A 26,036-nucleotide genomic window follows, 5' to 3' on the forward strand; every position below is an offset into this window, starting at 1 on the left:
CCCTCTGCCCTCTCCACTGGCCACTTCAGATCCAAGAGTCATGTTTAATAGGAGCAAGAAGGTGCAATTTTTTTTGACTCTGAAGGCTTTAAAATTATGGGTCGTGGCTTTGCAAAGGAGCCTACAATCTCCCAGGCCAGGATCCTGCTTTGGATCCCCATAGGCAAATCCTTACTGAACTTGGAACAACAAACCTCTGCAAGGGCTCTGGCTGCATTTGATGATGCAGAGCTGCTTCTCTGAGATGCATCCCGAGCAGGGTTCCCTGGGAGCTGAGCGCTTGGGCAGCCGCCCAGGAGAGATTCAGGTGCCGCCCAGCTGATTAGCACAGTGCTCACAGCTGGCAGCAGGTGTTTCTATGGCTGGTGCACATCGTCACTTGCCTCTGTGCGGATAACAACATTTATTCTGCACATGGGTGGGAAAAAATGAGAGAGGACTCTGGTTCTGGCTCCATTTGATGACCCAGACCTGTGGAGCTGCTCCTCTGAGATTCATACAGACGTAGGGAGGGGTTAGGCAGAGGACAAATGGGACAACTGGATGGACGGCTTTCCTGGGGTTCACGAGGGCTGGATGAGGAGCCAGATCAGGACAGGGTGGGTGGAGATGGGCCAGCTGTGAATTGTGCTCAGAGCCCCAGAGGGAAGGTTCTCAGCGGCCAGATCAGCACCTCCCAGCACAGCCCTGGCCTCCCCCGAACCGACTCCGTAGCGTATTTTGCCTCCAACACGATTTCATTTGAAAGCCCCACTCGGTGGGGGGGGGGTTATTTATTTAATGAATTTCCCCCCCAACTTTTCAGCCAGAGAGTGAAACTGACACTGTCCGCTCTGGCGGGGAACCGATTCTACCAGGGCTGCCGGAGTTGGAGGATTTGGGTTCGGGAATGTGGGGGCTGATAGAGTCGCCTAACTGGAAATCTTGACCCAGCTAATGGCTTAAAACTGGTGTGTGTGTGTGTGTGTGTGTGTGTTGGGGTAACACCTGTACCTCACCCACCAGTTAAAATCAGGGCTTTTGTCAAGCCAGGTGTTACTCATGCCCCTAGAGCGCCTGCCCCAAGGGGCTTACAGTACTCACCCAACAAAGGGTGGGAGGAGGAGAGGCACAGGAGCTTGCATTGGAGTCAGGGTTCCCTCTAATTTTTTCCATCCGTGGGCAGAATAAATTTTGTTCTGTGCACTGACGCATGTGCCGATGTGCACCACCCTAGAAACACACTGCCAGTTGTGGGCGCTCTCCTCCTAATCAGCTGGGCACCACCAGAATCTCTTCTGGGCGACCACCCAAACACTCAGCTTACAGGGAACGCTGGCTGGAGGCTGCTTTAGTTAACTAAGCTCTTCTGGAAAACTGCCCTTGTGTGTTAGACCCTCGGTCTGCATGTCTCCGGCATTACCTGATGTTCCAGGGAAGCTGTAATCCTCCCTCCCTGCCACAGACAAGCCCCCACCCTTCCAAACAGGCATTTCTCCCTAGCGCAGGGAAATGCGGTTGCGGCTGGTGGCAGCAAATGGCTCGCAGAAGGTTCATAAATATTGGATGTTGCTCTGAAGCTGACCCGGGCAGCCGAGACCTCACGCAGCTGGAAGGAGTGCAGGCTATCCCAGATCCCTGCCATTTTTAACATCTGTGCGCAGAATAAATTTTGTTACGTGCACCACAGCCTGTGTGGATGTACACCACCGGCAGGCACACACGCTGCTGGCTGTGGGCGCTCTGCTAATCAGCCGGGCAGCACCTGAATCTCTCTTGGGCAGTCGCCCAAGCCCACAATTTATAGGGAACACTGTTCCTGATCCCCCGTCGTACGGATGGGAAACCGAGGCACGGAGCGGCTAAGTGACTTATCTGAGGTCACACAAGCTGGGCCAGAGCAGAGATCTGATCTCCACAAATCTGTCTCCGAGCAGAGCACCTGATAGCAGCCTGGCCATTAGCTCCAGCCCCGGAGTTTTTGACTCAGGCGGTGAGAGGGTTAAGAGCTGGTGGCTGGAGTTTATCTCATTCCTAAACACCATGGGTGTCTCTAGGCAGGGCCTATCCTGCGCCAGGCTCCTCTCGCCAGAGAAGAGCGGGGAACTGAGGGAACACGTCCACGGGAGCCATTTGGAAAGTGCTGTAATTTTCCAATCGAACTGACTCCCAGAGCCTCTTGCATCAAATATTCAGGGAATCCATTTTCTCCTGGCACGCCTAGCCTGCGTCTGAACGGGAGAATCAATCGGGCCAGGCCGCTCTGCTCTAATGCACCCTGCACAGTCAGGACCCCTGGGGCCGTCTGCTCTCCCCCCAAGGCAGGCGCTGAGGGATCAGGCGGGCTGACTCCTTCCAGGCTGTGGCAGAGGGAAGGGAAAGCAGAGATACTGACGTGAGAAGAAGGAGGGAGGTAACTTGCATTTCAGTAGCATTCTTCATCCCCGAGCAGCTGTATAAATCATTGCCAGTGAGATGATGCTGCTGTGGGGGTGGAGGACAGAGGTGTCTTGGGAGACAGAGTAGAGTTGTCTGTTTACCAGTGGGGGAGCCCCCAGCGTTCAGTGTCTGGACAGTGGTTTCTTACCGCAGGGGTGAGTAAACGTGTTACATCGGGCCCTGCTTTTCGTCCCTCCCTTAGCGGTCCCCCACATCCCCTTGGAACCTGGCTAATGTCATCCAAAAGGATGGAAATTTTCAGTTCAGTTTATATGGAAAAAACCAAATGAAGCCTTTTGGTGCGTGTGGGATGGACCAACTTCCTGCAGCAGTAGGTAACGGCGAGTCCGCAGACATCAAACCAGCAACCAGTTTCGGTATTTTTAAAGAGGTGGATGAGCCTGAGACCCAGCAGCCGATAGTGCTGCTGGAAGGAACTAGGGTTACTATACCTGACCTCTCAAAAAAGAGGACGCTCCTCTGAGGGAATGTGTCTGTATCAGAATCTACCACTTCCCGGTGTACTAACGTACTACATACAACACGTTACAATAATGCATTGATTCAACCTGAGCTGCTAGATACAGATCCACTCCCTCTTAGGGGTGTCCTCTTTTTTTTTTTTCTTTATCCGAAAGGAACTAGCTGGGGAGCAGCTGAGCTACCCCTGCTGGGAGCTGAACTCACAGTCTTGCTGCAGACCTGATAAAGGGCCACCTTTCCCAGGTGCTCAGCTGGCTGCAAAAGGTCCAGGCTTTCAGAAGAGCCCAGCTTTGGGCGGGCATTGGATACTGTGTGATCCTGGGCACAGGCCACGTGACAGGGCCACGGGGATGGTGTGGGTGTTGGATACTGTGTGATCCTGGGCACCGGCCCCGTGACTGCGCCACGGAGATCGTGTGGGTGTTGGATATTGTGTGATGCTGGGCACCGGCCTCGTGACAGGGCCGGGGGACAGGGGAGGATTTTGGATACAGTGTGATGCCCAGCACACATGAAAGGGCCACAGGGAAGGGAGACGTTTGAGCATCTCTGCCTGGGGTCTAGGTGGGAATCCTTGATGACGTCTGTGGCACAGTGGCCTTCACTAACTGTCCGAGTGCCCCGGGCAGGCAGCCCAGCATTCTAGAGCCAGAAATTAGAACGACCGTTTCCTTGCCTGGGAGCACAGAGGTGGCCTCGGTTCTGGATCTTGAGCTCATGGGCACGCTAGGGCCCCTGCTGTGACCTCGCACTTGGGAGCGGAGCCGTCACCAGCCTCGGGGAGGGGCAGGGGATTGGCCAGGGCCCTAGTCTCTGGGATGTGTTGTCCTCTCTGTTCTTAGTGGCTTTTTCATCTGCTGCCTGGCCCGGAGGCTTCACCCCAACCCACTGCCCCTGTCTGGAGGCCAGCTGTCCCTTGCGCTCTCCTGGCTGGCTTTACAGGAAGGGCTGGAGTGGTCACCCCCAGACACCGTCCTTACGACTCAGGGCAGTACGCAGGGATTTTTGTGTGTGTTTTGGGAGAGAGGAGCTTTTCTCGTAAACGTGGACTGCAGGGTTTTTTAATTGTAAAGGAGTTTGGAAGAATGGCGCAATGAATGTTAATGAGATGCTGGAGTGGAGACAGGGACCGGTAATATGATTTGGTTATAACCTACTAAATGTGTCCACAGGATTTTACAGCAGGTACCTCCTGGGATCTTGTTGTAATAGCGTAAGTGCAAACCGATATTCCAAACTATTCTAGGCTGCTGAGGGTGAGATCTGGGCCAAAGCTGCCTCCTCTCCAAGCACCCACATCCCCCCAACACCCAGTGCCACCCCCTTGCAGCAGCCCTACGCATGCATGGCCTGGGCCCTGGCTTCCCCCACTGTTTCCTGTTGTGAGCAGCCAAGGGCATTCTGGGAAATGTAGTCCCTTCCCTGTTCTAGGGCCAGCTCTCCAGCCAGGAGCTGCCCAAGGAACTACAACGCCCAGGTTGCCTTTGGTTCCCCCATCATGCCTTGTAGGCTACCCCTGCACAGTGCAGCAGGGAGAGAAACCAGACTTCAGGGGCTGTATCTGTACCCTTTGCGCCCCTCTCCCCACCTCCAGGCCTGCAACTGACACAGGAATGTCCCCAGACATGGTCCCCAAGTGGCAGCCCGTCCCCTCCACCTGCTACCACCTTATTGCTGTGGGCCAAACTGCTGTCCAGAGAAACCCCAACTCCTGCCACGACAGCTTTTGCCTCAGGAATTTTTAACTCTCCTGGGGCCCTCTGGACCGGTGGGCGCGGCTCTTCTGGCCCTCCCACCACAGAGGAGACCCGTTGTGAAAGAGAAGGGGCTTGGAACCACATTAACTCTCACTGGGACTTCTGCCTGGAGTTCACAGCCAGCAGTGCCCCACAGAGGGGCGTGTGGCCGGGAGCCCTTCCGGTGCCCATGAAAGTTAGTTCCATGGGCTACCGGGGTGGGGATGATGCTGAGGGTCCCCAGTTCTGTCTCTGCCTCCCCAGATGGCTCCCAAGCACCAGAGTCCCCCTGCAACCAGAGCAGAGGGAGCGGTTCTGTCCACTGTTTCCCAGTCCTGCTGACTGGCCCCCACTCTGCACCATTTCTTCCCCGTTTTGACCTAGGAGACGCGTTTGTCCCAGGCCCCCATCACTGGGGTGGGAGTTGGGTTTGGAGGACCCAGTCCTGACTTGACCCTTCTCTGCTCCAAGCACTGCTCTCCGCACGGCGGCACCCTCCCACGAACTGGGCTCTCCCCTGGCCTTGCTGATGGCAGATTTGTTTGCTTTTGGTCTCGATTATTGCTATTTACTGGCTTCTCCATTTCCCCACCCTTCCCCGCCCCCCAGCTGTGGATCAAAGGCACTGAATCAAAGCCGGGCTAATCACCACCTGGCCAAGGTGGATTTTTATAGCTTGCTCTGCAGACAGACCCCTGTAAGGGTGCTGAAAAGCAACTGCAATTTGCTCTACCCCAGCAGGAAAAGGGAGGTGGTGCTCTCTGCAAAGTTAGGTGGCTTGGGACCAGGTCCTAGGCTGATGAAAACTGAGGTATTTGTATCAAAGTCCACTGATTCACACTAGCTGAGGGACTGGTCTAGTGTATAAATACCAAGCAGTCCTGTGACACCTTAGAATGGCAGAACACTAGAACTGGAAGGCACCTTGAGAGGTCATTGAGTCCAGCCCCCTGCCCCCACAGCAGGGCCAAGCACCATCTAGACCATCCCAGACAGACGTCTGTCTAACCTGCTCTTAAATATCTCCAGCAATGGAGATTCCACCACCTCCCCAGGCAATTTATTCCAGTGTTTGACCACCCTGACAGTTAGAAAGTTTTTCCTAACGTCCACCCTCAACCTCCCTTGCTGCAGTTTAAGCCCATTGCTCCTTGTCCTGTCCTCAGAAGCCCAGGAGAACCATTTTTCTCACTCCTTCTCTGAGGCTAAACAAATTTATTAGGTCATGAGCTTTCGGGGGTAAAACCCAATAAAAGAATCAAGAGGAAAAATAGAATGGGATGACTCTGTGGGCGTTGATCCTGCTTGAAGCAGGGGCTGGACTAGATGACCTCCTGAGGTCCCTTCCAGCTCTGGGATTCTGTGAATCCAGGGTTTATAGGAAGGGGGAAAAGGGGGTTCCTGTCACTGCTAGAACCAGTTAATGAGGCCAGTTAAGTAGGATGTGTCTCATTTCTGTGACTATCAAAGGTGGGGAAATTGCCCTTGTAATGCATAAGATAGTTAAGATCTCTGTGCCGGCCAAGGCGAATCATGTCAAATTGCAAAGCACCAGCTGCTGCCAGGACCCGTCTACACTAGGGCTTGCACCGTTGAAAAGGCCAGTGGAGCCAAACTGGTGTTAGCAAGAGCGAGGGCTTTTGGCAACGTTTCCCCTGGGTTCAGAGAGCAATCGGTGGGGGGCAGACTGGGATGTGGGGAGAGGGAGCCGGGTTTGTTAAGGGCAGGAGGGAAGCTTGAAACAGCTCTTCGCAGGTGGGGATGAGAGAATGGGAAAAATCGGAGGAAGGCAAATAAACACGATTGTTCCATGTTGGAAGGGGGCAGGGGTGGAAAACGAGACAAAAGGTCATCGATTTTCCTTCTGAGCATGGAAAAAGGCACGGTCGGCATGGGTGAGAAGGTGTGCACACACGTGTGTCTGTGTGTGCACGTCTGTGTCTGTGCACGAGCGTGCGTGTGTGTGAAGCAAACTGAGCGTATACGAGAGAGGGGCAGAGGCTGTGTGCATGCCAGAGGTCTTAGAGGCTGTGAGGTTGGGGTGCTTTGGAAACAGAGTGGGAAGGCTGGTGTGGGTGTGTCTCCACGCATGCAGCGGGAGGAGGGAGCTGTGCCGGGGTGTCAGAGAATGGGTCTGTGTGGGATGGGGAGGGGTTGCAATGGTGGGGCAGGGAGGGTCACCTGGTGGGCCCATGCGGCTGAGGCTCAAGGCCGGAGGTGGCTGAGACAGGGTGTGACAGGATGATGTGGGATGAGCCCAGTGTTCCCTGTAAGCCGAGTGCTTGGGCAGCTGCCTGGGAGAGATTCAGCTGATGAGCCGTGTCCAGAGTCAGCAGCCTGTGTTTCTATGGGTGGTGCACATCTTCACATGCCTCGGTGCACATCACAAAACTTATTCTGCACTCGGATGGAAAAAAATTAGAGGGAATGCTGCCGCTGGGTAAGATGCAGGGCTGGTGCAGGTGGAGAGCGGTGAGGGGAATCTGGGAACGAGAGAAGCATCTGAACAGGGAGGGGAGGTAGCTGGTGGCTGGGAGAAGGAGGAGAACAGGCTGCTCCCTCCAGAGCTGGCTCAGGTGCATGGGGGAGCATGGGTCTGTCTTGGGCAACCGTCCCCTCCCTCCCCCACCTTGGCTGCCTCGCTGGGAGCGCCCGATTCCTGGCATTTATCGATGTTAAATCAGAGCCAGTGGGAGGGGAGGAGGAAAACAAGCGTGCAAATGGCCAATCGCCTTTGGGCTCCAGGACTGGGCCCTCGTCCCTCATCCCAGCCCCTGCGATAGGCCCGGAATCTGGGCCAGCACCGGCAATGGCTGACCGGCCCCACTGGAGCGGATGTGGGAGGGGGAGGGGCTCCGTGGTTCTGACTCTCCCCATTAGGAAGTCACTTATTGGTGATTTATAGCTTACACCACTGGGAGGCGGGTGCCCTGGCAACATCGTCATGGTAACAGAGCTTAACCAGGCATCCAGGGACCCGGCTGATGCACAGAAGGGGGAGGCAGGTGGATCCGCGGCTGAGCAATGAGTCTGCTGCCGAAACAAATCTACCCAGAGGTGTTGAGGGGCCGGCTCCACCCGGCCACCTGCCCAGGAAGTGTAGGGCTGTCCTCCACAACAAGTAACTTGTAAGTCCCACCCAGCTCCTACACTCCCACCCCACAGGGTCATCTGCCCCTCTGCCTCCCCAGGGCACCTGTTACACACACAGCACCCCCCACACATCCAGGGTTCCCACTAATTGTTTTTCATCCCGGGGTGGGTCCAGCCACAATGGCAAACGGCACATCCAGGGAGGAGGGGGGAACCCTTTGCTGCCAACATATCACCTCCATCACCCCCCACGTCCTGCTGGCAGTGGGTGGGGAGCAGGCAGCCCCCACATGAGTATTGTACCTCTGTTTTCCTCTGTCTCAGCAGGTTGGGTGGGTTTCCAGCCAAGCTGCAGGAATACTGATGGGAAGTGGAGGTTGCGTCCCACCCCTGCCCCGGCCCAGCACTTCTTGTAACCCACCTCTCTTTGAATCAAGCCTTAATTATCTTAACCAGACAGCAGCTGGCTGGGGACCAGAGCCCAGCCTCACTGCTCAGCTAATTGCTTCTTGGCCAGACGCTCCCAACCCTTCAGCCTCTGGGCCTCCTCCCCCAGGCCGTCCCACATGGCCCCGGCGCAACAGTGCCCGTAGGAAGGGGTCTCTCTACTGCGGATGCTACTGCCAGAGCAGCCCAGTGACACACAGCTCTTGCTCCTCCCCTGTCCTTGGGAGCTGGACGCTTAATTGTGGCCAGGAGGTGTTGATGGATTTTCTTGCGTTGGAAACCCAACCCAGAGACGGGGTCAGCTCAGCTGGCCGGTGGCTCCATTGGGAAAGGTGTTGGCTACTGGTAAAGCCTTGGTCTGTGGTGGTGTTCTGCCTAATGTTTATCCAGGTTTGGAATAAATTTTGTTGTGTGCACCCAGGCATGTACAGATGTGCACCGCCAGCAGAAACACACTCTGCTGTCTGTGGGCGCTCTGCTCCCCAGCTGGGCGGCACCTGAACCTCTCCTGGGTGGCCGCCCGAGTGCTCAGCTAACAGGGAACACTGCTCCCTGGAGGAGCCTTTGCCTCATATGCATTTCCCAGCCTCCCACAACACCTGGCCTTGCGTGATGAAGGATGAGACTTTACAACATCCTTTACAGAGGCCAGCAAACATAAAGGTGCCAAACCACCCCCCCTATTCATCTCTGCCAGCCGCAGATCAGACCCAGCCATGACAGTGAGCGGAAGGGAAGGGCAGATTTTGGCGAGGTCCCTGAGAGCGGTGGATTCTATTTTGACTGAAAACATGTGGATCCCAATGACAAACCCAGCAACTGGGAAGCTGACGGCTGCTATCTTCACAGACCCATGGGTGACTGAACCAGGAACCTGCAGAGCTAAAAGCATGGGCTGTTACAGCTCAAATCAGCGTTGTAACTTCTGCTAGCCCCTGGGGGCTCTGTCATGCGCATTCTCTGAGGGGTTACGTTATCCCCTTCCCTTAGCAGTAGAAAAGCTCCCAGATTCCCATTCACTTTGATGAGCAAAGTTCCTCGCAACAGAAAACAGCACCATCAGGTTCTTGGCGTCGCAGCTGTTGCTATCCTGCGTGGGAGAGAGAATCCAGGACCAGGGCCATCCTTACCCATCCTCAATATGCAGCTGAATAGGGCACCTGAAAATTTGAGGCCCCATACGTCAGTGGTGCTGCACGTCTGGGGGGAGCCCACTGCCAGTGGTGCAAAGGGTGTCTGCCCTTGGCCCTGCCACATCTGCCCTTGGCCCCGCCCCACACCCTTGGCCCTGCCCCTTCTGCCCTTGACCCACCCCATCCTTTCTGCCTGAGGCCCTGCTGCTTCTGGGGACAGAGAGAAGGTCCCCCACTCCCCTGCACCTTGCTCAGGGGAGCAGCACAGCTGTCAGCCTCCCTGGGGATAGGACCTAGGTCCTGACTGCCAGCTGTCCAGGCTCAGATTGATTTGTGTGTGGACAGAAAAGAGGAGTTGGGCTCAACCATGGCTCAGCGGTCAGGCTAAGTGTGCAGGGAGCCGTCCCTGCTCCGGCAGCTCAGACCCCCACCAGGCGAACCCAAAGACCCGACTTTTGTTTTAGTTTTTCAAAACTTGCCTGACTTTTGACAGTGGAGGAGACTTGAGGTTTGTCAACCCTGCAGTGTCTTTGCCTCAGCCGGCAGCTTGCTGCCCTCGCCTCCAGCCATCTCAGCTGGTAACCACGGGGCTGCCCTTTCTCCGAAGCCTTTGGGGGGCCACATCAGGATTTCTGGACAGGCAGATGCAGCTGGGGGAAGGGGGTGATGCAATCCAGACAATCCCCAAGAGGGGTGGGGAGAGGGCTCAGCTGTTCTCCACCCATGTTGTTTATGTTCTGTGTCTTCGGTTCCTTCACACAACCCGCCCCTTGGCTCAGTAAGCCCTGACCCTTGGGCACCGCTCCCCTCCCATGATCTCAGCAAGAATCCACTGGGAAAGGGAAGGGGATGGGCCGGGAGTCGGAGGAGGGGGGAATGTGTGTTTGTTTTTGCAATGGCTTGTGAAATTACTCATGTAGCAGCACTGGCAACGAAAGCAGATTGCTAAGCAGGCCGAATGGGATAGGCTGGCTATAGGGGTGTGTGTGTGTGTACACACTTCCCCAACACAATCACCACATTCCCTTGAGTCACACCCAACGAAATGAGGCAAAAACAAACCCCTGTTCCGATTTGGTGTCTGCTTTGCTTTCGCACCTGGTAAGCATCCCAGAGCAGAGAGGTGGAGTGGGGAGCAGGCGAGTTGTCAGCACAGAGGGAGAGAAATGCAGAGGGTTAACAGCTAATTCAGTTCCCCTGTGGCTGAATCTGGTGACTTCAGTGCAAAGGTCCCTCGTTGCACGCATGTTCCCAACACACACCCCCCGCAACACACACACACACGCACGTGTGCAGGCACCCCCCCACGTTCCCAATATATCCTTTCTCTCCCACCCACACGCCCTTACCTCCTACGGCACATTTGTCATTCTCTGCCTCCCACCGAGAGTGCGCGGGCGTGTGTGTATAAAAGTGCAGTTGCAAAAATAAACACACACACACACACATTCTTTAATGAGAAGTGAGGGACACCTGAAAGTTCCCCTCTGAAAGCCAAGTTGTAGAGCCCTGGGGTTGGCTACTGTGATGAAGACATCAAGTGGGTTGAAGACATCGAGTTAGTTTATAATGACCTCAGGGATCAGAATCCTTTCAGATGGCACCTGTAATGTGGAGCCCTCTGACTAAGCCTGGTTATTACGGTAGCAAGTGGGGATCCGCCAAGATCAAGACCCTGTTGTGCTAGGTGCTGTACAAACTTATCACAGTAGCGGTCCATGTGCCAAAGAACTGGCGGTTTAAATGGACAAGGCAGGCAATGGGTAGGAAAAGGGATTTAACACCACAGCAGAGGGCTTGCTGTTGGTGCAGCAAGGCCAAATAACAACCCCGGGGATTTGATCCCTCACCATATGCCAAAGCACAGCAAAAAATGGTGTAGCACTCTGGGTAAAAACCAGGCCAGAGATCAGGTTGCAACGGGGTAAAAGAGAGTGTAGCTGGGAGGTGACTGTGTTTAGGCCTTGGACAGTCCAGGGTTTTACCTGGAGCTGGTTGGAAAAGAACCCTTTTTCATGAAACTTTTCAGAAGAAATTGAAAATCATTGTGGTCGTGGCACAGACTTAGTTTTTATTTTGTCTTTCCAATGAAAAACTGTTCTGTTTTCCTGACAAACGTCGCCTAAAACCAAACTGTTTTCCGTGTTGGAAAAGTACAATGCTTTTTGGTTACCAAGTGCTCTTAAAACCTGGAAAATGCTGCTTGCCAAGGATGAGGAATCTTGGCTGGACCGTGGCTTGCCTGCATCTGGCCTCTGAGGTTTGAGGGTCCCCAGCACAGGGGGGTGGCAGGTGGCAGCTCTGGAACCCCAAGCCTCACAGGCTGGGGTCAGGCAAGCGGCGGGGTCAGGCAAGCTGGGGGCTCTGCCTGGTGTGTGCCCTCCTGCCCAGACCCAAACACCCACCCCCAGCTGGCTCCTGCACCCTCCATCCTGCCCAGACCTCACAGCTGCTCCCCAGCAGCCCCCACCTGCACATTGAACCCTAAACCCCTAATTTTTGGTCCCACCCTGGACCCACAGAAGAATTACTCTGGTTAGGAGGAAGCCCCTTGTCCATGGGGCTGGAGCATCAGGGGTGTGAGATGCCTCAGTCAGGGGCCACATCACCCGGGGTTTTGTGGGTTTTTTTTGTGTCTCCCTTTGATGTGGCCCCCAACTGACCCAAAAAAGTTCCCTGCCCCTGCTGCAGGCAGTGAAAATGTTTGTGTCCTAAGCAAGTATCAAGGGGCAGTTTTCAACCCCCTCTGGTTTTAACTCTGTTCTGGGCTGATGGTTCTGCCCTGTCTACATCCCAGCTTGTAACCGGGACTTAACTGAATCGCGCTGACTTGATGAATAGATTCACAGACGCTAAGGCCAGAAGGGACCGCTGTGATTGTTGGGTTTGATGCCTGGCACCGTCGGGACGATCAAACGAAGCAAATTACAGTTTGCAGGATGTGGGAGTCAGACGAGAAGTGAGCAATACTTGCTGGGGCTCAGGGTCCCTGATTGTGGTTTGGGGACGTAGTTGGGGGGTGGGGCGGTGTCTTTCTGAGGGCTGTGCAAAGACTGGAAAATGTGGAGGATGACAGTTCACCTGTGTTGTGGTCCCTATTCATTAGCCTGGAACTCTGTGATGCTTTGAGGGGCAGTCAGAGAATCCCATCAGGTTACTCTTCCGCCGAGCCCATTCCCTGACGAGCGTCTTCCGGCTGCGCTTGCTGGCGCAGGTAGTGTAGATGGGGCTGCAGCCCCAGCCATCGTAGGCTAAAGCCCCGAATCAGTAGCCTCCTCTGGAAACTTCATAAGCTGAACTCTGCAAACGAGAGCTGGCTGGCTGCACGGTTCCTTTACCCTGGAAATGTAGCGTGAGGTAGGGTGTGGGCCACTGTTTTCCATAGTTCGCTGTAATGAGTTTTGCTTCTGTATCTCATAATGGGGATACAGGAATAAACACTCATTGAATTCCGCACCCTCTCCTCTGGGACCTTTCAGCCCCTGGGTCTATTAAACACAGAGAGCTACGCTCCACGGCCATGTAGATTATTTATTAGCATCACACAGCACTTAGAGGTCCCATCCTGCCAGGTGCTGCACAGACGGAACATGTCTGGCTCAAAGGCCACACAGCAAAGGAAAGATTACCCCACCCCCTTTGTACAGAAGGGAAACTGAGGCACGGCACAGTGGAGTGACTTCTCCAAAGGTACGCAGGGCTGGGGAATGAACCCCACATGGTCAGGGCCCCACTCCTCCAGGCTCAGAACTAATGCACTGTCTTGGGTCTGGAGCAGGGTTCCCTTTAAGGTGAGCGCCCGGGCCCAGGAGAGAGCCAGGTGCTGTACAGCTGATGAGCAGAGCGCCCACAGCCAGCAGCGTGTGTTTCTATTGGTGGTGCACCTCTGACCAGGTCTTGGTGCACATAAAAAAATTATTCCACCCACAGATGGAAAAAAAAATTAGAGGGCACACTGCCCGGGTGCACCAGATCTGGGAGCAGAGATTTTTGGTGAGAGATACAGTGTGCACAAGGGCAGCAAAGGTTCCCTGAACCTCTTAGCTGCCAGAATATCCTCTGTAGGCCTCCATCTTTGCTGGCTGGAGCACTGGGCGCTGGCTACAGGAGCAGCCTGTTCCCCCAGTGAGCCCTTCTGGGTGCCTTTACCCTTCCCCACCGTGGTCCAGGGGGCATAAGGGTTCATGGCCCATTTCAATTAAACATTAAAGGCCAGGCAATTTCTCCCCGCCGGAGCAGGTTAGAAGCCAGGCAGCAGCTCCCAAGTCACTTTGACCGGTGTGTGGATGTCACATGCTCCCTCCATCCTTCGGGCTCCAGTCCAGGGCAGGAGCTCCTGGGACGTACGTTAATGTATTTGCCCTTCACCAGTGGAATAAATGAAGACTATAAAAGCTACCCTGCCACCCCCACCCATGTGATCGCCCTCTCTCTGCCTGCTCAGCAGCTGGCTGGGCCCCAGGGCATCCTTCAGCCAATAAATATGCAAGGCCATGATTTTAAAGCAGGTCCTGTGATCTAGCTTTGGGGAGGAGGTGGGGGTGCATGCTTCCTGAGAACCTGGATTCCCTTTTCCTGCTGCTGCTTTATCACTTGCCACATCCCTCCTGCCACAACCCCAGCCTGGCAGGCCCCTCCTGCTGCAGTGTGAGGCAGGCAGGAGGTCAGCAATGCTCAGGAGATGTGGGGTGGGTCGGGGGGCAGGGCCATTCTCAGCTCTGCCACTGACTCGCTGTTTGCCCCGGGCAAGTCACATAATGATTCTGTTCGCCCACGTCTGTACATGGGAGGAGACAAGCCCTTCCTTCATCCATCTGTTCTGTTTCGAGTGGGAACTGGTTGGGGAGAGACCAGGGATGTGAAAGTTTACCTGGTTATCTGACAAGCATTAGGCTTCCTGGGTTAATAGGACGTTGCCCAAACCCCTGCAAACGGCCAGCTGTGCCAAGTGAGCGCTACCCTGGCTATGCTGGACCAGCCAGCGGGGCCCTAGTTGCATCAGGCTGGCAGGCAGGGTCAAGGCCATCTCAGACAGGCAAGACCTGCAATGTGGCCATGCCTGAGCAGCTCTGGCTGCAGGCGGGAACCCAGCCATGGCTGTGCCAGAGCAGGCTGGCTTGGAGCAGCCCCACTCATGTCTGAGGGGCAGGATCTCGGTCTGAGAGACCCAGTGGGACCCCAACACTGGCTGCCCTGGACCTTCCCAACACCAATCAACTGGTTAAATGATACAGTTTTAATCAGTTAACTGTTCTGACAGATATTTACATCCCCAGGAGAGACTCTCCTGTACGTGGGGTCCTGCAACATCCCAGATCCTGGCTTAGCTGTGGGGGCCGGGGGGAAGCATAGGGGTATTAAGTCTGGGATGTGAGAAACTTCCCCCTCCCAAACTCTGTGAAAACTCCCAGCCCTGTGTGTGCTGTGTGGTGCTAGCAGGTCTCAGGCACTGCTGTAAGCTGAGCCACAAATCTGCCTCCCCCACCGGTTGTTTTCGTGGCTGTCAGGCTTTGGCAAAAGTCCCCCTGCCTGGGGATGTTCCCTGGCTCAAAGGGGCTTTGGAAACAATGTTCCCGCTAATCTTTTCCAACCCTATGCTGTGTTTTTCCCCATCCGTGTGCAGAATAAATTTTGTTATGTGCACGGAGGCGTGTGCAGAGGTGCACCACTCATAGAGATAAAATCCTAGCTGTGGGTGCTCTGCTCATCAGCTGTGCGGCACTGGGATCTCTCCTGAGTGGCTGCACCTGAGCTCAGCTTACAGGCAACGCCGTCTGGAAACCTCATGTCAGCCACCTCCCTTCTTACTGAGCAGCGCTACCCACGGCTTCCCCAGCCACTGGCTTTCCCACTGCTAAAGATGTGACAGCAGCTGGTCCCCTGAGCACCGAGTCCTTCTCCCCACCCCCCAACCTCCATGCCCTCCTGCATCAGGCACCGCGCCCATGACTGTTACGTCCAGGATGAAGTGGGACCCCACGTGGTGACAAGAGGCAGTACAGGCAGGAAGTACAGAGCCAGATGGTACGTCTACACTGCAGATGAGAATCCACTTCCCAGCTCACATCCACAGACTTGTAGGAGAGAGGTCTTGTGCTAGCAGGCTGAAAAAACCTCTGGAGATGCTGCCTCCAGGTTCGGCTTGAGCCCCTGAGCTGCAGCATCCCCACAGCTCTTTTCAGACCAAAGTGGGAGGCAAACAGCCAGGTGCAGTGTAGACATAACCAAAGTGATATGGCCAGGAGCCTCAGAATCCCCTTAATAATCCCTAGGGTGGAGTCCTGTCTCTTCTCTGCACCTTTTACTGGGTCCATTTTGTAAAGCAAACATCCGGTCCCACAAGGAGCCGTGCAAAGCCCTTGATTTTTGGGTTCCCGGCTTCCCAAATGCATAAAAACCTTATTTTTATGGTTTGGGTTTGTGGGTGGTTATTTTTTCTGGCAAACGGAGGCGTTTTTTTTTTAAAAAAAAGGTGAAATGAAACATTTAACATTTGAGCGTTTTCAAAGAAAAGTTCAGACCCTTGAAGTGAATTTCGCAAAGTCCCTCTGAGCAGAGACAAAAGAAATTCGAACGTTGTCATTCTGAAAAGGCTCCTGGTTTACTTCTGAGGGTTGCCCTCCCGCCCCCACAGCTCAGCAAACTCCAAAAGTTTCTGCAATTTTTGCCCTTGCCCTGGCAAAAAAAGTTTTAACCCAAAAATGTCCCCTCCCAGCTTTTTCAGGAGCAATGAACCTGCACCCGGGGGACAATTTTCTGTCATTGTCAGCGACCCCCGGATAGAAACGGACAGTGTTTGGGGTCTGATGTGGTGTTGTCACCTGGCAGCTCTAACTGGGAACTATAAATAGACAGAACAATGGGGACACGCCTTTTATTGCTATTGAAACAGTTCGGGTTGGGATGTGTTCATGGAGGGGAGGGTCAGCTGGCATCCTGCAGGTGGAACGCCCTGGCTGCATGTCTGATTTTGGCAGGAGAGGAAGCTCAGAGAGGCTGGCTAAGTGTGTTACTGGAGTGCTTACGATCAGAGCCCTGAGCATTGCACAGGTCATAGTCAGAGCCAGGCGATGGGGAACTAGAGGCAGGTCAGAGCAGCCGTTTCAAGCTGTTTTGCCCTGATTTGTGCTGTGCCCCCCACTGAGCCTGCAGCTGCGGCATTCCCAGGCTGTGCCACTGACCTATCGCAGGGCTAGGCAGGGATGGCCTTGCAACTTGGACAGGCCAGTCTGACCTACAACGAAGCTTGTTCCAACATGCCAGATCCCATTGCTGGATGTTTGACAGCGGTGCTCAGATGGCCAGCTGAGATTGGGGCCTCCTAGCACTGGGTGCAGCCCAGACACACAGTGAGAGAGGGGCACGGCACCCTCCCCCCAGCTCCAGAGCTTGCAGGCTGAAAACACAAGGGGGTTTTCCCCAGTCTGGAACGGCCACACTGGGGCAGACCAAAGGCCCAGCTAGCCTGGTGTCCTGTCTGCCGACAGTGGGCAGTGCCAGGTGCCCCAGAGGAAGTGAACAGAACAGAGACTCATCAAGTGATCCATCCCCTGGCGCCCATTTCCAGCTTCTGATGTCTCCTATGGACACCATTCCTACCCTGGCTACTAGCCATTAATGGACCAATTCCCCCGTGAACTGTCTAGTTCTTTGTAGAACCCTCTTAAAGTCCTGGTCTTCACGACACTCTCTGGCGAGGAGTTCCACAGGTTAACTGTGTGTTGCATGAAGAAATACTCCCTTTTGTTTGTTCTAAACCTGCTGCCTATGAATTTCACTTATGACCCTTTGTTCTTGAGCCCTATTTCCCACAAGGGTTCTGGGGCAGGGCAAGGCATGAAATCGAGCTGTGTAGCTCGGGCCAGTGTGTTAGCCACAAGGGCAGCTTGTCTCTTGGGAGCGTTCCAATTTGATTCTGCCCTGGCATTCCGCCACCAAGTTGAAAAAGCGTTTCTTTGCCCCCCACATAGGCTATGTGTCTATAACCCACACCCCGGGGTGTAGGTCACTGTCCCCTGTACTGCAACCTAGACCACTTACCCAGAGAAAGAATGAATCTGCCCCACAACCTCAGATGAGAACCGGCTGGCTTTCAGCTCAAAGTGTCGATCAAGGGTCGGCAACACCCGGCATGAGTGGCACGCAAGCCAGTTTTCATTAGCATGCAAGGTGGGAACTCAGCCGCCACCCAGGCAGCCGGGAACTTGCTCAAAACCAGGCCGACCTGTGGGTTAACAAAAGTGCAGCTAATGCTGCCAACCAGCACCCGCACGGGAAAGCTCGGCCTCTTCATTTATTTCTGAATGAACTATTGTAAGTCGGACTGTTAGTGACTTGAAAAAGTATCACCGGCACTGGGACAGTCCAGAGAGGTCAAAAGGCCAAATTTCAGCCCTCTGTCTCCGAAAGGTCGCTGATCCCTGCTGTAGAGCCTCATGCACTCAGCTCCAAGGGTCGCAGGTTTGAGTCCACCTGTCAGAGGTTACCTGTGTGCTACCACTTCAGTGGCTGGATGTAACTTCTGTTGCTGAGGGCGCAAATAGGCCTCTCCTCTGAGCAACAGAAGTTACACTGACGTAAGCCCCAGTGTGGACAGCATTATGTCCCACGGACACAGCTACCTCTGCTTGTTAGAGGAAGATTATTTATGCCCCTGGAAGAGCTCTCTCCAGTCAGCAGAGAGCTGCTATGCCAGAGCCTTTACAGCAGCACGGCTGCAAGCCCTCTGGTGTAGACACAGCTGTAAGTTAAGTGACATGCCCAAGGTCACACGGCTAAACAAGGAATAGGCCAGAAGGGCCAAGCTGCCTTTAGGCTGCAGTGATTTTAGGGAATGCAGCAGGTTTCTGTTTTCCTAAGTGGATCTTCTCCCTCCTCAATGATTTCATGCCCACCCACCCCCCAGCCCCTTCCTCTCCCAGCTCCTCTGACTTCTGTGGATGCTGAGGTAGCACTGTGGCACCTGGGAGGATTCCCAGCCAGGGCGAGGCTGTCTGCGGCACTCTGGCATTCACCTCTCTGGAGCAGGCTGGGACTTGGCTCATCCACAAAACCCCATTTGACCAGGGGACGCTGAGCCTGCAGCAACAGCGAACGCCAGAAGGCCGCGTGGGAGTGGGAGGACCCCAGCCCAGGCTTGCTTGCGAGTGCACAGAGAGGACAGACGAAGGGATGAGGGAGGGCTGCCAATTTCAGACCTCGTCTGTGCTCGGGGTCGGGTGCACCGAGGGACGCAATGATTCTGTTCACGGACGCGCACCCGCAGCATGCGAGGATCCCCCCCGCACCCCTTTCCCGGCTTGTCTCCCACCCTGCGCTCTGACGCTGCCCTGCGTTCGTTTGCTCTCATTGCAGGATCGCGGAGGCGAGCGCCCTTCAGCAAGAGAGGCTGCAGGCCATAGCGGTAAGTGGTCCCTCCCCACCTCCTTCCATCCGCGGCGGTATGCCGGGAACACGCCAGGCCTGTCCTCGCTCCAGACCATGTGATGGTAATGTCAGCCTGCCAAGGCCCGGACCTGGGAGGCAGGTGTCACACTGAGCTGGCACGAGGGATAAATAGAATGTATTCATGCAGCAAATGTATCATGCCAGTGGGATCCCTTTCCCCAGGGTCAGTAGCTCTTTCTGTTGTCCCAGGGCACCGATGCGTTAATTCCGAACTCAGTACAGAGCCCAGGCTGTGCAAAGCGAGTGGACTCTGTGCAGTGTTGCAGAGGAGGTATCCCATCAGTGGTGGGTCCCTCTTGCATGTAAATTATGCAGCACTATAGGCTCGCTCAGCTCTCTGGGCAGCTACCCTCGCTCTTGGTTCCCAGTTGTGCTAAAACCCCACTGGCAGCACGAATGAATGTGAGAGTGAGTGGAAACAGCCCCCTGAGATTACCCACCGCCCTCAACCAGGGGACTGCCCCGCTCAGGCAGAGCTGGCTGTGTGTACAAGGAGGTGGCATCACGCTGGGGGAGTGGCCAAAGGATTACGCTGTTCTGTTTCACGAGGCCCATAGAAAGCCGTGGGAAGGAGAGCGTACATTAGAGCAGCCCCAAGGCTGCTCTGCTAAGTGGCCAGGCAGGACCCTGCACCGGCTCAGAGCACAGGGAATGCAAAATTTAGCATAATCCCTCTCTTCCCACTGTCTCTGCCTCATGTGTAGGAACCAGGGAATGGAGCAGCAAGTTCCCAGTCTGTCTGAACACTGGCCTTCCCTGTGGGTCTAGTTATTCCCCTGTTCTTCACAGCAGTCTCACTGTTTGATAGCCAAGCACAGCCATCCCAGAGGCGAGCGCCCTGGACAGCAGGGGTGGGATGGAAGGGGATCGGGGGAGAGAGAAGACAGGGAGACCCAGATGACCCATCCTGACAGTCCATTCCCTCCCCACGAGGCATCATTGAGCTGACTGACGTGAATTAAAATAACACAAAGCACCAAGAGTTTGTGTCAGCGGTACCTGCCCTGGAGCTGGGCTGGTTTTTGGAGCAGTAGTCAAGGCTCTTGGGCTCTGCCGCTGCCTGTTTGCACCAGGTGATCATGGAAATCACCAGGCCTCGGTCTCCCATGTGGCTGGAGGGAGGAGGAGAGAGAGAGAGAGAGAGAGGGAACTGCTTGTCTGGGCAGTGGGTAGGCTTAATGGGAGAATTAACTAATGGTCTCTGAGAAGCTGGTGTGACAGGCAAATTAGCTATTACTCTTACTAGCTCCCCACATTGGGCCTGTCCCTCAAAGGTATCCAGGCTCCATTTTGTCCTTGCCTCTCTTGCTTGCCACCAATGGGCCCTCTGATCTTTTCCATCCCTGGGTGGAATAAATTTTGTTCTGTGCACTGAGGCATGTACAGATGTGCATCACCCATATGAGCACACGCTGCCAGCTGGGGGCGCTCTGCCCATCAGAGGGGCAGTGTGAGAATCTCTCCTGGGTGGCTACCCACGTGCTCAGCTTACGGGGGACACCAAGGTCTCCATAGACACTCAGCTGGTGGTTTTGCTCACTCGGTGGCTGTCTAGGACCATGGAGATGCCAGCTGGGTGAGCCGTACCTGACTTCTGAGCTCAAATCGCTGGTTTCCAGGGCACACGCACCTGGCAGTGGGTGAGCCAAGACTCCCCTGCCTGTAGGTCAGATGGGGCTTGAGTGGCAGTCGCAGCTGGCTCCTTCCCAGCTGCCTGGAGAAATAGGAAGTCAGTGGGGTCAGTTTCTATGGGGCTTTTGTAAGTGTGCAGAGGCATCTGGTTTTCCTAGAAGGGGCCTGACTTCTGAAGCCCAGAGAGAAAGAGGCTGTGTGAGGGACCAGAAAGGGGTATTATTGTGGTGAGCAGGAAGCATCATCCAGCAAAGAGCTGAGCACTCCCCACAAGATGCCAAGCGGCCTCCGCTCCCAAAGGATCAGGCCGGCAAACATACAGCCGCTTGTCACAGGAGCGCCCCAGCTCCAGGGCAAAGAGGATGTGACTGCCGAGCGGGCAGCTGCTGGGCTGTGCAATCTCCACCTGGTCTCCCTTTGAGACAGAGGCAGGCGGGGTCCTCTCCCCGCAGCAGCACATTGGCTCCCAGCCTGCACCGTTGTGTGGGGGGCCTTGCCTGCCTGCTTTCCTGTCCTCGCTTGTGATCAGGCCGATCGCTGCCGCACAAAGAGCAAATTGTTCTGTCCTGGGGAAGAAAACATGTGGCACTTCCCAGGCTGGGGATGTAGCTAAACTGACTCAGATGAAATAATCAGCCCCAAGGTCCCTCTCGTTTTTCCCCAAGCATGTGCGGAATAAATTTTATTCTGTGAACCAGGGTGTGTGTGGATGTGCACCACCCCTAGAAACACTGCCAGCTGTGGTAGGGGAAACCCAGCTCTCTTCTTGTTTCCAGGTGGAGACTTTTGGAAAAGGCAAGGCCCAGTGGGAGAGGCAGTGAGGACTAGTGGGTGGAGGCACTGGATGTGCACCAGAGAGGTCGAGTTTCCATTCCAGCCTCTGCCACTGATCTGCTGCATCAACAATTTATTGCAGTTCCCCATCTGAGGGGAAGAAATCAGCCTTTCAGGAGGTCATTCTAGCTGGTGACCAGGTATTGATGGGGTCTGAGCAGCAGTCTCCTAGGAAGAGCAGCCTTGGCATTTAAGACCCAGAACTGGGAGTCAAGGTGACTGGATTCTTTTTCCAGTGGTGGAGAGTAATATCCAGTGGTTAGAGCAGGGCATTGCGAGTCTCATCTCCTGGGCTCTGCCTTCAGTCTGCAGCTGTCTTGCTCTGTATGCTTGGCCAGGCCCCTTGGCCTCAGTTTCCCGTAGCTGTAAAAGGGGGATAAAGGAGATTTCTCACTCTCACTGCGCAGTATAGGGGACTGGAATCATTTTTGTTGTAACGGACTTACAGAGGAAACAGGAAAGTGGTGTGACCTACTGAAGAGGGAACCGGACTGGAAATCAGGAGCCCTGCAATCTGTTGCTGGCTGTGCTGCCCACGTGATGTCTGATGTTGGGCGTGTCATGTCCTCTGCCCGTGCCTCAGTTTCTCACCCTCTGTCTGCCTCTGATTCATCTGTAAGTTCTTTGGGGCAGGGCCTGTCTCTCATCATGTCTGTGCCACGCCAGGCAGGCTGGGGGCTCTGATCTCGTCTGGGTTTCTTGGCTTTATTACAATAGAAATAATTAATAGTAATAATACTTGAAGGCCAAATTCACTTTGGCTCTGGGCAAACAAGAATTCTGGACATGTGTGTGAATGTTGTTCCCTTCCAATTAGGGTAGGCATCAATTACCAACAAGAGAGGTTATTGTCTGAGTAGCACAGGCGTCCATTTAGTCTGAAATACACGTGCTTCTGTCAACCTAATTACATTAAAATTCTCCTGGGAGAACATGGGGGTAAGTGAAGGGCAAATATATTTAATAAAAAACCCGATATATAAAAGTGAGTTCTTTCATCCATCGAGACTCAGTCCTTCCAACTGAGACTGCAAGTGGCATGCAGCTAATAATATAAGACTGTCCCCTTTCCAAAGAGCTCAGTCTGGGCAAAGGAAGGATTATTATCCCCATTTTACAGATGGGGAACCTGAGGCACAAAGCACTGAGGACAGGGGCGGTCTGAGCCAGGACTAGAACCACCTTTGCAGAGCAGGAGGAAGGAGAGAGCAGTGTTGAAGTCAGGGTGTTCCCCAGTCAGTGACTCACTCAGGAGTGCAGAATGGGAGAGGAGGAGACACCAGAGCAGGACAGATTCACCTTACAGAGACAGGAGTGTGGCTTCTCGCAGTGGCCAGTGCACACGGTGTCACTGTCACACACCCCCAGTCTGTGCCCCCCACACATATGCACGCTGCAGCACACACTCAATCTGCATCACAAAGTCCAGCTCTCTCTCTCACACAGTTTTTCTTTCACACTCACGCAGTCTTTGTTTCTCTGAAGCCCACAGCTCCACCCCTTCTGCTAATGGCTCCGCCCCTTCTGGGGGGGCCAAAGCCAGCCCGCGACCAGCACCAAAATTAGTGAGCTGTCTCTCTGCAAAAATTATTGCCCATCCCTGGTTTACAAGGAACGCGGACTAGAACCCAGCTCTCCTGAGTTCTTCTCCAAACCAGCCCTTTTCTAACTAGATTCCGCACTAGAGCAACCAAAGCCTGATTTTCCAGAGCTATTGAATGCCCATGATTGCAGCCTCAGGGCTGCTCTACCTTATGCGAGCTGCCAGCAGCTGGCCGCTAATAATAGAGCAGCCAGGTGTGGAGATGTCCCAGCTGAGCCTGTGGCAGAAAGAGTGAAATGGAGTGCGTGGCCCAGGGAATGCTGGAATGCGGAATTCCAATCACAGCCAAAAGGGTCAGGACTTTATATTTGTTCTTTCTTAGTTGTTTTTCTTAAAAACGGAATTGAGACTAAGGCAGAGAATATCTTATTGCTTCTGTATAAATCCACGATATGCCCATGTCTTGAATATTGCCTACAGGCTATGTCTACATTACAGCCATTTGTCGAATGAAATTTCTGCCAGAAGATATCTTCCGACAAAACTTCTGTTGACAGATAGCGGCCAAATTGCCAAGCGGATCACAAGACCAATCCCCTCTGTTGACAGGAGAGTGGCCAGGCTGCCTGGCCGCTCTTGGCAAAACGGCCACCTGGAAGCACAGCAGACAGGCGTGCCCGATGTCCTGGAAGCCCTGTCCGTCGACCGAGGCCCCCCCGGAATGTCCAGATCAGCTTTCTGTCGACAGAGTGCCTTGGGAATCTGGACGCTCCCTGGGTTTTGTTGAGAAAACCCACTAGCGTAGAAAGCCACAGACGTGGGCACCTCAGCTCCAAAAAAACGATACTTTGGCTTTGGGGAAAGGTTCAGAAAAGGGCAATGAAAACGATGAGCGGTTTGGAACAGGCACCGTATGAAGAAAGGTGAAAAAGACGGGGGCTTTTCAGCTTAGAAAAGAGGAGACCAGGCAGGGATACGGCAAGGGCTATAAAATCACGACTGGTGTGGAGAAAGTGAATGAGGAAAAGTTACTGACTTGTTCCCATAAATGAAATGAATGGGCAACAGGCTTAAAACTAACCAAAGGGAGTTTTTCTTCATGCAGCACAGGGTCGGCCTGTGGGACTCCTCGCCGGAGGATGTTGGGAAGACCAGGAGTTTAACAGGGCTCAAAAAAGAGCTAGCTAAATCCATGGAGGTGCGGTACCTCAGTGGCTACTAGCCAGGCTGGGTAGGGATGGTGTCCCCCGCCTCTGTCGGTCAGAGGCTGGAAATGGTTGACAGGAGAGGAATCGCTCTGATGATCACCTGGTCTAGTCACTCCCGCTGGGACATTGGAAGAGAGGACACTGAATTTAGTCTGACCTAGTCTAGCCGTTCTTATGCTCTATAAAGAGAGGCAAACCCTCAAGCCAGGGAAGGCCATGTCTTTGCTCTCTCTGCCTACGAAGGAGACACACTTGCCGCTTTGACGTCAGCCTGTGTCCGGCTCCTACCCAGCTTTCCTTGGCTTGCCGGCTCCCTTGCTACGGCTCAGAAACGAAGTACAGGGATTTGAGCCAGGTACAACCCTGGCAGCGCTGCTTTGCAATCCAGGCCGTCAAGTCGGGTAACGAGAGAGCTTTCTCCAGGCATCAACGATGGGATGTAGGCTGGGTTATAAGTGTAGCTGTCATACCCTGTGCAGCTGCGGTGGCTTGGTGGTTTAGCTGCCATGCATGCGACTGTGTAGTGTTTATTGTAAACGTGCCGGTTGTGCGTTGATTGTGTAGTGCGCGGCATCGGTGTGGGGCGCTGTTTGTTTAGCTGTCGTGCAGTCCTTGTGTATTGCATAGGTCGCCCTCGAGCATTGTTTGGGTGGCGGCGGATGAGGCAGCTGTCAAGTGTTGCTTGCTTGTGTAGCTGTTGCGCCTTGCGGTGCCATGGAGTACAGCGTGTGTAGCGGTTGTGCTTGCTTTGTGGAGCCATGTGGTGTTTGCATAGCTGTCCAGGCCTGGGTAGTTGTGAAGCACTCTTGGGTGTGCTGTTTGTGCACCGGTTTTGCAATGCTGGTCTATTTGCACAGCGATAATTTCTAGGCATGATGACAATGAAATATCATGGGGGGAGGGGAGGGGAAAAGAGAGAGAACAAATAGAGGAGAGAAAGAAAAGGAGAAGACTGTGGATCCCGCCCCCGCCTGCCCCGTTCGCGCCTCCTGCATTCCACAGCGATGGAGACGGAGCTGCAGAAAAGGGCAGAGAGGGGAGAGATCTCAGCTGCTGAGCCGACTGATTTGGGGAGGGGGAGGGGCGACTCCCTGAGCCAGCGAGAAATCTCAGATCCATTCCAATCGATTCTGAACCAGGGAAATGGCTGGAGATCTGCCCAGAGACCGCAAGGTGCTGAAGTGCACCTGACTTTCAACAAGAGAGCCAGACCCTGAAGTCCATGGGATGCCCCTCCTTCTTAAAGGACCACCACACTCGGTATACATCTTCCTCTTATACGTTAAAGCACTGGAAGGGTTTGGTTGTGCCAGGAAAATGGGATGTGCCTGGAATGGGATAGCTTCTCCTAAAACCAAACAGCAGAGAGAGTATCACCAATGGCCAAATTAAGAACAGTTTTTGAAATTGACATAACTGAGCCAATGTTGAAAGAGACTGAACCAAGATGAGCCAGACAAATAGGCTGAGCCTGGAATAGGATTGCTTCTCATTAAGCCTCACAGAGAAAAGATAAAACAGAGAAATCTGGAGCAGAGCTCTGTTTTGACACAGCTAAATCAATGCTTAAAGGTTTGAAAACTAGCTGGAAATGTTATTGGAAACCAAACTGACTCAAGCTCTTTTTTGTTAAAATATAGTGAATAGTAAGAGTTGAGAGGGGTGAAGAAAAAATACACTGGGTGGAATTCCCATTTTTAAAAAGTTACTAAAAATGTCTCGGAGGCGGGAGCCGTGTTAGTCTGTACCTTCACAAAAACAAGCAGACGTGTAGCACCTTAAAGACTAGCAAATTTATTTATTAGGTAATGAGCTTTTGTGCCTAAAACCCATTTCTTCAGGTTTTCCGATTTTCTGTTCTGAAAATCTGAAGAAATGGATCCTACCCACGAAAGCTCATTACTTAGTAAATAAACTTGTTAATTTTTTTTTTTAGCGACTTAAAAACTATGTGGGCAAATTTTAACCATCCCTTTCTTTTAAGAGAGCCAAAATAAAAATGAACTTCATAAAAATAACACAGTGATTTTGAAAAATACAATCGTTCGAATAAAGCTTGGAT

At 53.8% G+C, this 26,036-nt stretch overlaps 1 protein-coding gene across 6 annotated transcripts in view; it reads left to right on the forward strand.

The window, feature by feature from the left end:
* PALM (paralemmin) overlaps nucleotides 1–26,036 on the forward strand; it is a 67,069-nt gene that overhangs the window by 6,161 nt on the left and 34,872 nt on the right. For 4 of the 6 annotated variants that reach the window (XM_074978550.1, XM_074978552.1, XM_074978551.1 and 1 more), the window contains exon 2: nucleotides 18,665–18,713. The exons of 1 other annotated variant lie outside the window; for it this stretch is intronic. In XM_074978550.1, coding sequence (XP_074834651.1) covers nucleotides 18,665–18,713 — 49 coding nt within the window. Of the gene's footprint in view, nucleotides 1–2,344; nucleotides 2,393–18,664; nucleotides 18,714–26,036 lie in introns of those variants that run through there. One more of the 6 variants, XM_074978555.1, reaches the window with a different exon arrangement.

The sequence above is a fragment of the Carettochelys insculpta genome, chromosome 27 (genome assembly GCF_033958435.1).
Source record: "Carettochelys insculpta isolate YL-2023 chromosome 27, ASM3395843v1, whole genome shotgun sequence".
Lineage (NCBI taxonomy): Eukaryota > Metazoa > Chordata > Testudines > Carettochelyidae > Carettochelys > Carettochelys insculpta.